Source organism: Mercenaria mercenaria, chromosome 15 (assembly GCF_021730395.1).
Source record: "Mercenaria mercenaria strain notata chromosome 15, MADL_Memer_1, whole genome shotgun sequence".
Taxonomy (NCBI): Eukaryota; Metazoa; Mollusca; class Bivalvia; order Venerida; family Veneridae; genus Mercenaria; species Mercenaria mercenaria.
Window position 1 is genome coordinate 8533127 of NC_069375.1, and position 13819 is coordinate 8546945.

Genomic DNA, 13819 nt, shown 5'->3' on the forward strand with positions numbered 1-13819 from the left:
CTCATTATAAAACATTTACAAAAATAAAGAAATTATACACACGTTGAGATCTATCACACTTAAATTATCATTTGATATATCAAATACATATGTGTTAGTGTTTAGTTTAAACGCCAGTTTCTCTAAGAATTTTACCTGATTCATTACTTAAGAGAACTGATGTGGTACCACATTCTGGTGGCTGATAGTAACTGATACATTCCTCAATTAACTCATCAAGGGAGATCACTGATGGACTACTCTCATTAAGGGAGGTAATATCATTGTTATTCATATCTTGTAGCAGAGGTTCTGCAGGGGTGACAGGATTGAACATGGCAGCTTTGTATGATTCTAATGAGCAGCCAATGAAAGATGTGGACCCTAAGTTATTGTCACCTTTTTTCTTCTTTTCTGTCTGTTTCTGAAAAATTAAAATGGATGCACTCAACATGTTTTTTTTGTTTTTGTTTTGTTTTAGGTTTAATGCCGTTTTTCAACAGTATTTCAGTCATGTAATGGCGGGCAGTTAACCTAACAAGTGTTACTGGATTCTAAACCAGTACAAACCTGTTCTCCGCAAGTAACTGCCTGCTTCCCCACATGAATCAGAGGCGGAGGACTAATGATTTTAGTCACAATGTTGTTTATCAAATAGTCACGGAGAATATACGCCCCGCCCGAGGATCGAACTCACGACCAATCCTTAGACCAACGCTCTTACCTACTGAGCTAAGTGGGCGGGTTGCACTCAACATGTAGATCAACTCATACAAAGAGGTTAACAATACATGGATTCAGCTTGAATGCATTTCACCTGGCCTGGTGAAGTCCTCTAGAACCAAATACATTAATGCAGATCAATGTACAACTTAATGACCATTTTATTATCTCTACCTATTTCTTGTGTTATTCGAGCCAAAAATGGTCTACAATTTAAAGCAAGTAAGTCTTAATGTTTTAAACAATGAACTTTCTGATACACGGAATGTCAAGACATCATTACTTTCTTTCTGATTTCATATTTAAAAGGCAATTACTCAACCACTGACAGGTGTTGATAGGTTTCTGTATTTGTTTTTGAAATACAAGTTGTATATAACAAATATCTTATCTGTACAGAATCAAAAATATAATAAAGAATAATGTCAACATTGTATAAGACATGCCCCATGAAAATGCCTGATGAAATATAACAATGACTAAAAATGTAGCAAAATTAAGAAAAATCAGACAATGAAACTGCAGACAAAATGAGTATATCTACTTGTTGATGGTACAGGAAAGTAAAATGTTGCTATCATGACTTTTGACCTTCAGCTGTGACCTTAACCTAGACCTGGTGACCTGGGTTGTGTAATTGTCTAATTGAGGATAACAAACATGTTAATTTTATTAAATACATTCCAGTGGTTTAGAAGACATGGAGTGAACAAACTCTTTGATCTTTGACGTCCAAGCACGACCTTGGCCTGGAATTTTGTGACCCTGTCATGTGCTTCTCAAATCGTCTTGGTGAGGTGAACAAGTAATACTACTATGGAAATCTTCCAAGTCATTCAGCCAATATAATGCAGACACAAAGTTAAGCTATTTGACCTTTTGCTTCCAGGACTGTTTTTTGTGTTTTTTTTTGGTTGGATTTAATGTCGCACCAATGCATGATAGGTCATATGGCGACTTTCCAGCTTTAATGGTGGAGGAAGACACCAGGTGCCCCTCTGTGCATTATTTCATCACGAGCGGGCACCTGGGTAGAACCACCGACTTCCGTGAGCCAGCTGGATGGCTTCCTCACTGATCTAGACCTTGAACCTAGTGACTGGGGTTGTGTGCTTTGCACATCTTGATGGGCAGAATAATTGACGCTAATTTTATGAAAATCTTCGAAGCAGTTAATGCCCAATTTCTATGATTTAATGGAACAACCCTATTATTTAGACAAAGTTACCTTTTGTCTGGCAGAAGGTAATTTCACGGGAAATCTTCGGAATATTTTGTTACTTGTATCACCATGACAACCCTGTCTCTGTTTGATCTGTATGATGTGATGTTCATTGTGCCAGATGTGGACACGTCTTCGCATACGTCTAACAGCAATCTACAAAACACAATTCATTATCAGTACTGACTCCCAATGTCTGAAACTGAAGTTATTATCAAAATGATATCTTCCAATGTTCAAATGATAATCACAAGTTGTTTAATAAATTTATTGATTAATTGTGTGTAATACGACAATGTCATAATGACACTGGGTCATTTTTAAGGTAGTGATATTGCCTAGAAGACAGAGAAATATTGTGCAAGTTCTGAAATCTGTAAATTAGATATTCATCATCAATATGTTCATACCGGTCATATTTCAATTTTTTGCAAAATGGGACCAGAAATACAGTCTAACCTGTACTAACGGTCACCTCCGATCAGCGGTCACCTCCGTTCAGCGGCCATTTTATGACGCCCCCGACGGATTTTCCTCTATTTTATCACTTTATTCAGTGGCCACCTGCCGTCCGCGGCCAGCGGCCACCGAAATTGCCTCCCGACCGCTGTATTTGACCCTTTTCAGCAGCCATTTTTCTTCCAAAATCAATTATTTTTAGGCAATAATTGCCGAAGATACCCGATTTTTGAGAAGCACGTGATTGCTAAGTTTCGCGTGACTTCACCACGACAAAAGAACGACAAAATGACATGAGCTTCTCAATTAAAACTGATAACCAAAGGTGTAATCCCCTTTTTGTTATGATCAAATGGCCAGTAATTATCGGCAATTAGCGTGTCACCTCGTGTCGATTTTGTTGTTCACAGTTTGACCTCGGTTAAAGGTAATACTCGATAACTAATTAGTAGCATAATATTTGTGATTTTTTATACTTCTGTCATCTAAATACTTTTAAATTTATACGAAATTAATTGCGCTTGAAAAAAATATAAACCACTCCATCTTTTACGGAACGTAACGGCAATCGTAGATTTTAGTGTAGACAATAAGCGCGGAAAGTAGCTTCCCTTACCAAAATGGCGAAAATTGTAAACAAACTTTTTTTGACGTTGGAAAATTGTCTATAACAATTTTTGTAGTAAAAAAAATCACGCCGGAGTTTTAGATTGCTAAGAAGACCATTCGTGTTGCAAAAGGCAAATGCACGTCATTGTATCCTGGTAAAATAATGGGAACCCCCTAAAAATGGGCCTAAAGGCTAAACTGGCCAGAAGTCTGAAAAATACATATATTGGCTGCACCTCCGATCAGTCACCTGGCTTAAGCGGCCAAATTGTCTGCTTCCCTTGGCTGGCTGCTTAAGACAGGTTAGACTGTAAATGAGAGCACTTTTTAAGGTTCTTATTGAACACTCCTCGTACAAACATCTACATGGCATACACCATCATAAAGCTGTATACATGTTTACTTACAAAAACCCAGATGGTATACAGCATCAACGAGCAGACCGTAAGGAGGATGAGAACTGCTGCAGGTCCCGGCTTATGCTCCTCTGTTAGTTGCTTTGCAAACACGAGACAGAGAATACAGATAGTGAGCACCAGCCCTCCTAGAGATACCAGCAACACTATGTCCTTCACAATCAACATTCTGTCTTCCTTTAATGTTGGCTCTTTCATGTACTGAAAATATACAGCCACTGGAATTATCTCATCAGATGATAGAAATTTTATGCAAATTAGTATTGTTTGTAGTTCTGGCTACTTAAACTAAAGGTTGCTGACTTGGCCCACTGGTACAACAAATTTATTTCCTTAAACATCATTACAACCGATATTCTTCCAGGCAGCAGATTTTAATATGATTAAACAAGTAGACACTTTTATCCTCCATCTGTGCTAAAATAAATGAAAATAATACAAAAAGAATTATGTTTGAAAATATATATGAAATTATCATAAACAGTCCAAAACAAAGTTTCCAAACCTGAAAATTTATTTTAAAAATTCTGGATGATGTAAATACAAACATACTGGCTTGGGCAATTTTATGGCCCACACCCTATTATTTCTATGCCAACTCCCCATTGTATGCCACAGCCCCCATTCTAATTGCTTTGCCCTTTATAACCTCCATGTCCCTTGCTTCCTTTTCAGTGTCCTACAAACCAATTGCCTTCATTTCTGTATCCCCGCACCCTATTTCTATGTCCAACATTCCCCACAATCTCTATTTGTATGCCTGAAACTTCCACTGACAAGCAAAATTAATATGTCAACTTTGCTATGCATACCCATGTGAACGGTCGAGGTTTCTTCTGTACAATGAACTGGAACTGGCAGATCTCACACTTGGTTGTATTAGAGGAGCCAAGCCATTGCTCGAGACATGACACATGTAGCATACCCATAGTTCCAGCACAATGACACGGTGAGACAAGTTTCTCTTTGCTACCATCCTCATGACATATCCGGCACATGTTACATTCCGAGAAATTGAAGATACTGAAATATACAGCACAAGCTGTCTATGTATACCTTACAATCTCCTGAATCTTCAGTAATTTGAATAATTCATTCTTAGACATATCTAATTCTAATCAAGGAACAGTATTTCCACCTTACAGCTGCATAACTGAGCTTTTCATTTCACATACAAACAGTAAATATAAGTAAATCTACAGTTATAGATGTATGTAAATCTACAAAATGACAATGATGGCCCTATTTCCCTCACCAGTATCATAAATAAGATAAGGTATAACAAGAAGCATTTCTGCCAAATTACTTTGAAAACTGGCCTGCAGATTCAGAGGTGAAGATTTTTTGAAGTTTTCCAAAGAGCTATACAGAGAAATCAGAGTCATCCATGGTAGCCATATTTTTTGTTTGTTTACCTTTTGACAAATCAAAATTATGACCACACAAGAAATACTTCCGTGAAATTATTTCAAAATCAGACCAACAGTTCATGAGCTGATGTTTGGATACTTTTTTACATTTAACTCTACAGCCTTGTTGTCTGATGAACTGGAATTATCTAACTGATCTTCAGTAAGGGTCATCCAAGGGACACTGGTGTAAAATTATTTTAAAATCAAGCAAGGAGGCTGACAAAATTTTTTAAATTTTCCACTGTTTACATACAGGGAAAAGTGACTATGCCTCTACCAGCCATGATTTTATTTTTTTTTTTTTTGGACAAAAATAATTAACATAAACTTGGTAGAGGGTCGCCCAAGGAAAATTTGCGTGAAATTATTTCAAAGTGAGACTAAGAGTGTAGGAAGAGATTACGTTTGAAGATTTTCATATGTTTAGCTCTGTTGACTGCTAGCTATGTGCAATCAAACAGAAATTTTGAAAACATCTGGAAGAAGACCATCTAAGAACAAGAGGACCATGATGGTCCTGAATCGCTCACCTCTTCCCACATGACCCAGTTTTGAGTACGACGTCGTTTTTAGCTCACCAGTCACAAAGTGACAAGGTGAGCTTTTGTGATCGCGTGGCGTCCGTCGTCCGTCCTCCGTGCGTGCGTGCGTGCATGCGTAAACTTTTGCTTGTGACCACTCTAGAGGTCACATTTTACATGGGATCTTTATGAAAGTTGGTCAGAATGTTCATCTTGATGATATCTAGGTCAAGTTCGAAACTGGGTCACATGCGGTCAAAAACTAGGTCAGTAGGTCTAAAAATAGAAAAACCTTGTGACCTCTCTAAAGGCCATATTTTTCTTGAGATCTTCATGAAATTTGGTCAGAATGTTCACCTTGATGATATCTAGGTCAAGTTCGAAACTGGGTCACGTGGGGTCAAAAACTAGGCCAGTAGGTCTAAAAATAGAAAAACCTTGTGACCTCTCTAGAGGCCATATTTCTCAATGGATCTTCATGAAAATTGGTCAGAATGTTCACCTTGATGATATCTAGGTCAAGTTTGAAACTGGGTCACGTGGGGTCAAAAACTAGGTCAGTAGGTCTAAAAATAGAAAAACCTTGTGACCTCTCTAGAGGCCATATTTCTCAATGGATCTTCATGAAAATTGGTCAGAATGTTCACCTTGATGATATGTAGGTCAAGTTTGAAACTGGGTTACGTGGGGTCAAAAACTAGGTCAGTAGGTCTGAAAATAGAAAAACTTTGTGACCTCTCTAGAGGCCATATTTTTCATGGGATCTTTATGAAAATTAGTCAGAATGTTCACCTTGATGATATCTAAGTCAAGTTCAAAACTGGGTCACGTGCCATCAATAACTAGGTCGGTAGATCTAACAAGAGGACCATGATGGTCCTGAATCGCTCACCTCTTCCCACATGACCGAGTTTTGAGTATGACATCATTATTTGACATAGTGACCTAGTTTTTGAGCTCATGTGACCCAGTTTTGAACTTGACCTACATATTATCAAGATAAAAATTCTGACCAATTTTCATGAAGATCCATTAAAAAAATATGGTCTCTACAAAGGTCACAAGGTTTTTCTATTATTTGACCTATTGACCTAGTTTTCGAAGGTAGGTGACCCTGTTTTGAACTTTACCTAGATATCATCAAGGTGAACATTCTCACTAATTTTCATGAAGATCTCATGAAAAATATGGCCTCAAGGGAGGTCACAAGGTTTTTCTATTTTTATACCTACTGGCCTAGTTTTTGACCGCAGGTGATCCAGTTTCGAAACTGACCTAGATATCATCAAAGTGAACATTCAGATCAATTTTCATGAAGATCCACTGAAAAATATGGCCTCTAGAGTGGTCAAAAGATTTAAACAATTTTAGACCTACTGACCTAGTTTTTGACCGCAGTTGACCCAGTTTCAAACCTGATCTAGATATCATCAAGATGAACATTCAGACCAACTTTCATACAGATCCCATGAAAAATGTGGCCTCTAGAGAGGTCACAAGGTTTTTCTATTATTTGACCTACTGACCTAGTTTTTAACCGCACGTAACCCAGTTTCAAATCTGACCTAGATATCATCAAGGTGAAAATTCTGACCAATTTTTATGGAGATCCATTCACAAGTATGGCCTCTAGAGAGGTCACAAGGTTTTTCTATTTTTAGACCTGCTGACCTAGTTTTTGTCCGCACATGACCCTATTTCGAACTTGACCTAGATATCAACAAGATGAACATTCAGACCAATTTTCATACAGATCCCATGAAAAATATGGTCTTTAGAGAGGTCACAAGGTTTTTCTATTATTTGACCTACTGACCTAGTTTTTGACGGCACGTGATCTACTTTCGAACTTGACCTAGATATCATCAAGATAAACATTCAGACCAACTTTCATACAGATCCCATGAAAAATATGGCCTCTAGAGAGGTCACAAGGTTTTTCTATTATTTGACCTACTGACCTAGTTTTTGAAGGCACGTGACCCACTTTCGAACTGGACCTAGATATCATCAAGGTGAACATTCTGACCATTTTTTATGAAGATCTCATGAAATATATGGCCTCTAGAGAGGTCACAAGGTTTTTCTATTTTTAGACCTACTGACCTAGTTTTTGTCCGCAACTGACCCAGTTTCAAACTTGACCTAGATTACATCAAGATGAACATTCAGACCATCTTTCATACAGATGCCATGAAAAATATGGCCTTTAGAGAGGTCACAAGGTTTTTCTATTATTTGACCTACTGACCTAGTTTTTCTCGGCACGTGACCCAGTTTTGAACTTGACCTAGATATCATCAAGGTGAACGTTCTGACCAATTTTCATCAAGATCTTGTGAAATATATGGCCTCTAGAGAGGTCACAAGGTTTTTCTATTTTTAGACCTACTGACCTAGTTTTTGATGACAAGTGACCCAGTTTCAAACTTGACCTAGATATCATCAAGGTGAATATTCTGACCAATTTTCATGAAGATCTTGTGAAATATATGGCCTCTAGAGAGGTCACAAGGTTTTTCTATTTTTAGACCTACTGACCTAGTTTTTGAAGGCACGTGACCCAGTTTCGAACTTGACCTAGATATCATCAAGATGAACATTCTGACCAACTTTCATAAAGATCCAATGAAAAATGTGACCTCTAGAGTGGTCACAAGCAAAAGTTTACGGACGGACGGACGCACGCACGACGGACACCGCGCGATCACAAAAGCGCACCTTGTCACTTTGTGACAGGTGAGCTAAAATAGAAAAACCTTGTGACCTCTCTAGAGGCCATATTTTTCAAGAGATCTTCATGAAAATTGATCAGAATGTTCATCTTGATGATATCTAGGTCAAGTTCGAAACTGGGTCACATGCGGTCAAAAACTAGGTCAGTAGGTCTAAAAATAGAAAAACCCTGTGATGTTTCTAGAGGCCATATTTCTCAATGGATCTTCATGAAAATTCGTGTGAGTGTTCAGCTTGATGATATCTAGGTCAAGTTCATAACTGGGTTGTGTGCGTTCAAAAACTAGGTCAGTAGGTCGAAAAATAGAAAAACCTTGTGACCTCTCTAGAGGCCATATTTTTCATGAGATCTTCATGAAAATTGGTGAGAATGTTCACTTGATGATATCTAGGTCAAGTTCAAAAGTGCGTCACGTGCCTTCAAAAACTAGGTCATTAGGTCAAATAATAGAAAAACCTTGTGATCTCTCTAGAGGTCATATTTTTCAATGGATCGTCATGAAAATTGGTCAGAATTTTTTATCTTGATGATATCTAGGTCACATGTGCTCAAAAACTAGGTCACTATGTCAAATAATAAAAATAACGACTTCATACTCAGTTCAACACAGGGTCATGTGGGGATAGGTGAGCGATTCAGGACCATCATGGTCCTCTTGTTTCTATTATTTGCCATAGTGACCTAGTTTTTGATGGCACGTGGCCCACTTTCGAACTTGACCTAGATATTATCAAGATGAACATTTAGACCAATTTTCATACAGATCCCATGAAAAATATGGCCTCTAGAGAGGTCACAAGGTTTTTCTATTATTTGACCTACTGACCTAGTTTTTGACGGCACGTGACCCATTTTCGAACTTGGCCTTTAGCTCATGTTACCCAGTTCTGAAATTGACCAAGATATTGTCAAGAGAAAAATTCTGACCAATTTTCATGAAGATCCATTGAAAAATATGGTCTCTAGAGAGGTCACAAGGTTTTTCTATTATTTGACCTACTGACCTAGTTTTCAAAGGTACGTGACCCTGTTCTGAACTTTACCTAGATATCAAGGCGAACATTCTCACTAATTTTCATGAAGATCTCATGAAAAATATGACCTCTAGAGAGGTCACAAAGTTTTTCTATTTTTATACCTACTGGCCTAGTTTTTGACCGCACATGACCCACTTTCGACACTGACCTGGATATCATCAAGGTGAACATTCAGATCAATTTTCATGAAGATCCATTGAAAAATATGGCCTCTAGAGAGGTCAAAAGATGTTTCTAATTTTAGACCTACTGACCTAGTTTTTGACCGCAGTTGACCCAGTTTCAAACCTGACCTAGATATCATCAAGATGAACATTCAGACCAACTTTCATACAGATCCCATGAAAAGTATGGCCTCTAGAGAGGTCAAAAGGTTTTTTTATTATTTGACCTACTGACCTAGTTTTTTAAGGCATGTTACCCAGTTTCAAATTTGACCTAGATATCATCAAGGTGAACATTCTGACCAATTTTCATGAAGATCCATTCACAAGTATGGCCTCTAGAGAGGTCACAACGTTTTTCTATTTCAAGACCTACTGACCTAGTTTATGATCACAGTTGACCCAGTTTCAAACTTGACCTATATATCATCAAGATAAACATTCAGACCAACTTTCATACAGATCCCATGCAAAATATGGCCTCTAGAGAGGTCACGTTTTTTCCTTATTTGACCTACTGACCTAGTTTTTGAAGGCACGTGACCAACTTTAGAACTTGACCTAGATATTATCAAGATGAACATTCTGACCAATTTTTATGGAGATCCATTCACAAGTATGGCCTCTAGAGAGGTCACAACGTTTTTCTATTTTTAGACCTACTGACTTGTTTTTGACCGCACATGACCCTGTTTCGAACTTGACCTAAATATCATCAAGATGAACATTCAGACCAACTTTCATACAGATCCCATGAAAAATATGGCCTTAAGAGAGGTCACAAAGTTTTTTTATTACTTGACCTACTGACCTAGTTTTTGACAGCACGAGACCCACTTTCGAAACTGACCTAGATATCATCAAGATGAACATTCAGACCAATTTTCATACAGATCCCATGAAAAATATGGCCTTTAGAGAGGTCACAAGGTTTTTTTATTATTTGACCTACTGACCTAGTTTTTGAAGGCACGTGGCCCACTTTCGAACTTGACCTAGATATTATCAAGATGAACATTCAGACCAATTTTCATACAGATCCCATGAAAAATATGGCCTCTAGAGAGGTCATAAGGTTTTTCTATTATTTGACCTACTGACCTAATTTTGAAGGCACGTGACCCACTTTCGAACCTGGCCTAAATATCATCAAGATGAACATTCTGACCAAATTTCATGAAGATCTCATGAAAAATGTGACCTCTAGAGAGGTCACAAGGTTTTTCTATTTTTAGACCTACTGACCTAGTTTTTGATGGCACGTGACCCAGTTTCGAACTTGATCTAGATATCATCAAGGTGAACATTCTGACCAATTTTCATGAAGATCTCATGAAAAATATGGCCTCTAGGGAGGTAACAAGGTTTTTCTATTTTTAGACCTACTGACCTAGTTTTTGACAGCACGTGACCCACTTTCGAACTTGGCCTTGAGCTCATGTTACCCAGTTTTGAAATTGACCAAGATAATGTCAAGATAAAAATTCTGACCAATTTTCATGAAGATCCATTGAAAAATATGGTCTCTAGAGAGGTCACAAGGTTTTTCTATTATTTGACCTACTGACCTAGTTTTCAAAGGTACGTGACCCTGTTCTGAACTTTACCTAGATATCAAGGCGAACATTCTCACTAATTTTCATGAAGATCTCATGAAAAATATGACCTCTAGAGAGGTCACAAAGTTTTTCTATTTTTATACCTACTGGCCTAGTTTTTGACCGCACATGACCCACTTTCGAAACTGACCTAGATATCATCAAGGTGAATATTCAGATCAATTTTCATGAAGATCCATTGAAAAATATGGCCTCTAGAGAGGTCAAAAGATGTTTCTAATTTTAGACCTACTGACCTAGTTTTTGACCGCAGTTGACCCAGTTTCAAACTTGACCTAGATATCATCAAGATGAACATTCTGACCAACTTTCATACAGATCCCATGAAAAGTATGGCCTCTAGAGAGGTCAAAAGGTTTTTTTATTATTTGGCCTACTGACCTAGTTTTTTAAGGCATGTTACCCAGTTTCAAATTTGACCTAGATATCATCAAGGTGAACATTCTGACCAATTTTCATGAAGATCCATTCACAAGTATGGCCTCTAGTGAGGTCACAACGTTTTTCTATTTCAAGACCTACTGACCTAGTTTATGATCACAGTTGACCCAGTTTCAAACTTGACCTATATATCATCAAGATAAACATTCAGACCAACTTTCATACAGATCCCATGCAAAATATGGCCTCTAGAGAGGTCACGTTTTTTCATTATTTGACCTACTGACCTAGTTTTTGAAGGCACGTGACCAACTTTCGAACTTGACCTAGATATTATCAAGATGAACATTCTGACCAATTTTTATGGAGATCCATTCACAAGTATGGCCTCTAGAGAGGTCACAACGTTTTTCTATTTTTAGACCTACTGACCTAGTTTTTGACCGCACATGACCCTGTTCTGAACTTGACCTAATTATCATCAAGATGAACATTCAGACCAACTTTCATACAGATCCCATGAAAAATATGGCCTTTAGAGAGGTCACAACGTTTTTTTATTACTTGACCTACTGACCTAGTTTTTGACGGCACGAGACCCACTTTCGAATCTGACCTAGATATCATCAAGATGAACATTCAGACCAACTTTCATACAGATCCCATGAAAAATATGGCCTTTAGAGAGGTCACAAGGTTTTTTTATTATTTGACCTACTGACCTAGTTTTTGAAGGCACGTGGCCCACTTTCGAACTTGACCTAGATATTATCAAGATGAACATTCAGACCAATTTTCATACAGATCCCATGAAAAATATGGCCTCTAGAGAGGTCATAAGGTTTTTCTATTATTTGACCTACTGACCTAGTTTTTGACGGCACGTGACCCACTTTCGAACTTGGCCTAAATATCATCAAGATGAACATTCTGACCAAATTTCATGAAAATCTCATGAAAAATGTGACCTCTAGAGAGGTCACAAGGTTTTTCTATTTTTAGACCTACTGACCTAGTTTTTGATGGCACGTGACCCAGTTTCAAACTTGATCTAGATATCATCAAGGTGAACATTCTGACCAATTTTCATGAAGATCTCATGAAAAATATGGCCTCTAGGGAGGTCACAAGGTTTTTCTATTTTTAGACCTACTGACCTAGTTTTTGAGGGCACGTGACCCAGTTTCGAACCTGACCTAGATATCATCAAGGTAAACATTTTGACCAACTTTCATAAAGATCCCATGAAAAATGTGACCTCTAGAGTGGTCACAAGCAAAAGTTTACGGACTGACGCACGCACGCACGGATGACGGACACCGCGCGATCACAAAAGCTCACTTTGTCACTTTGTGACAGGTGAGCTAAAAATCCAGGCCAAGTTTCATCAACTTCTGCCTTACAGTTTCAGAGGAAATGTGGTTTGAAGAAAAATGTGGAAAAATGTGGATAGACAATGTGAGTCATCACAATACCTCACCCTGAGCACACTGTGCTCCAAATGCCAACGCAGAGTTATTTCCCCTTATCAGTACAGCAGACACTGCCATCAGGTATAAATTGGGCTGAATTTCAGCTGAGTTATATATCTCATTGTTTTCATTTTGTTGCACAAATTTTGTATCTCAGTAGTTAAATATTATATAATGTGCTTGTAAAATGTGCAAACACCTTTAAAATAATGCATTAAAATTATAATTACTTTTTTTATGGTGTTGTGATGCACACCTGATAAAAATGTAAACAATGAAATTATTTGACAGTACTTGGAGTATAGTCAGAGAATTTGTCAAATCACACACTGCAAATTATAGATACATAGAATACTTTCATGACGTTCTTAAAAGTTGTGACATAAATATCAATTTGCCTGTAGACTATGGCAATGATCTGATCTACTGAGCATTGCCAAGCATGTTGCCATTTAGGATCACATGGTTTTACCATCGTCACATGATTTGTTTAGAGGCAGGGATGGTTGTTTTACAATATTCCTGCACGGAGGTTGATTCTGCTCTGGCAATCTAACAAGTGTAAAGGTAAAGCAACATGTGTTTAAGTAAAGCTTCAGGTGTATAGGTCAAACTGCAGGTACCGGTAAGTAGGTAAAGCTCCAGGTGTGCAAGTAACATGTGTATACAAGCATCTGGTGTATAGAAAAAGCTCAATGTGTATTGGTAAAGTTCTAGACTACAGATAAAGCTCCAGGTGTGCAGGTAAAAGAACAATTGTACAGTAAAAACCTCAAGCACTGCCTTGCGGGAGCAGATGATCATCTGATTTTTTTGTTTCTGTATAATATAAATATTATCCTACCCATGATTTTCTAAGTCCAAAAAGGGCAATAATTCTTGCAAAAAGCAATGTAGAGTTATGGTATTTGCTTTGCAGAGTCAGCTTTTAATGGTGGATAACTGTTCCAAGTTTTAAAGCAATAGCTTTAACCATTCAGGAGAAAAGTTGACCTAAATACAAAATTTAACCAAGAAATCTGATATTTATATAAGTCCAATAGGGCCCATAATTCTTGCAAAAAGCAG

General features: G+C 37.7%; 1 protein-coding gene across 1 annotated transcript in view; it reads right to left on the minus strand.

The window, feature by feature from the left end:
- The window catches only part of LOC128548896 (uncharacterized), a 47153-nt gene continuing 33334 nt past the window's right edge, over positions 1 to 13819 (minus strand). Inside the window, exons 6-9 of the mRNA XM_053524507.1 lie at positions 4221 to 4431; positions 3400 to 3609; positions 1931 to 2080; positions 1 to 403 (exon numbers count right to left, since the gene is read on the minus strand). Coding sequence (XP_053380482.1) covers positions 107 to 403; positions 1931 to 2080; positions 3400 to 3609; positions 4221 to 4431 — 868 coding nt within the window. The 3' untranslated portion in view covers positions 1 to 106. The remainder of the gene's footprint in view (positions 404 to 1930; positions 2081 to 3399; positions 3610 to 4220; positions 4432 to 13819) is intronic.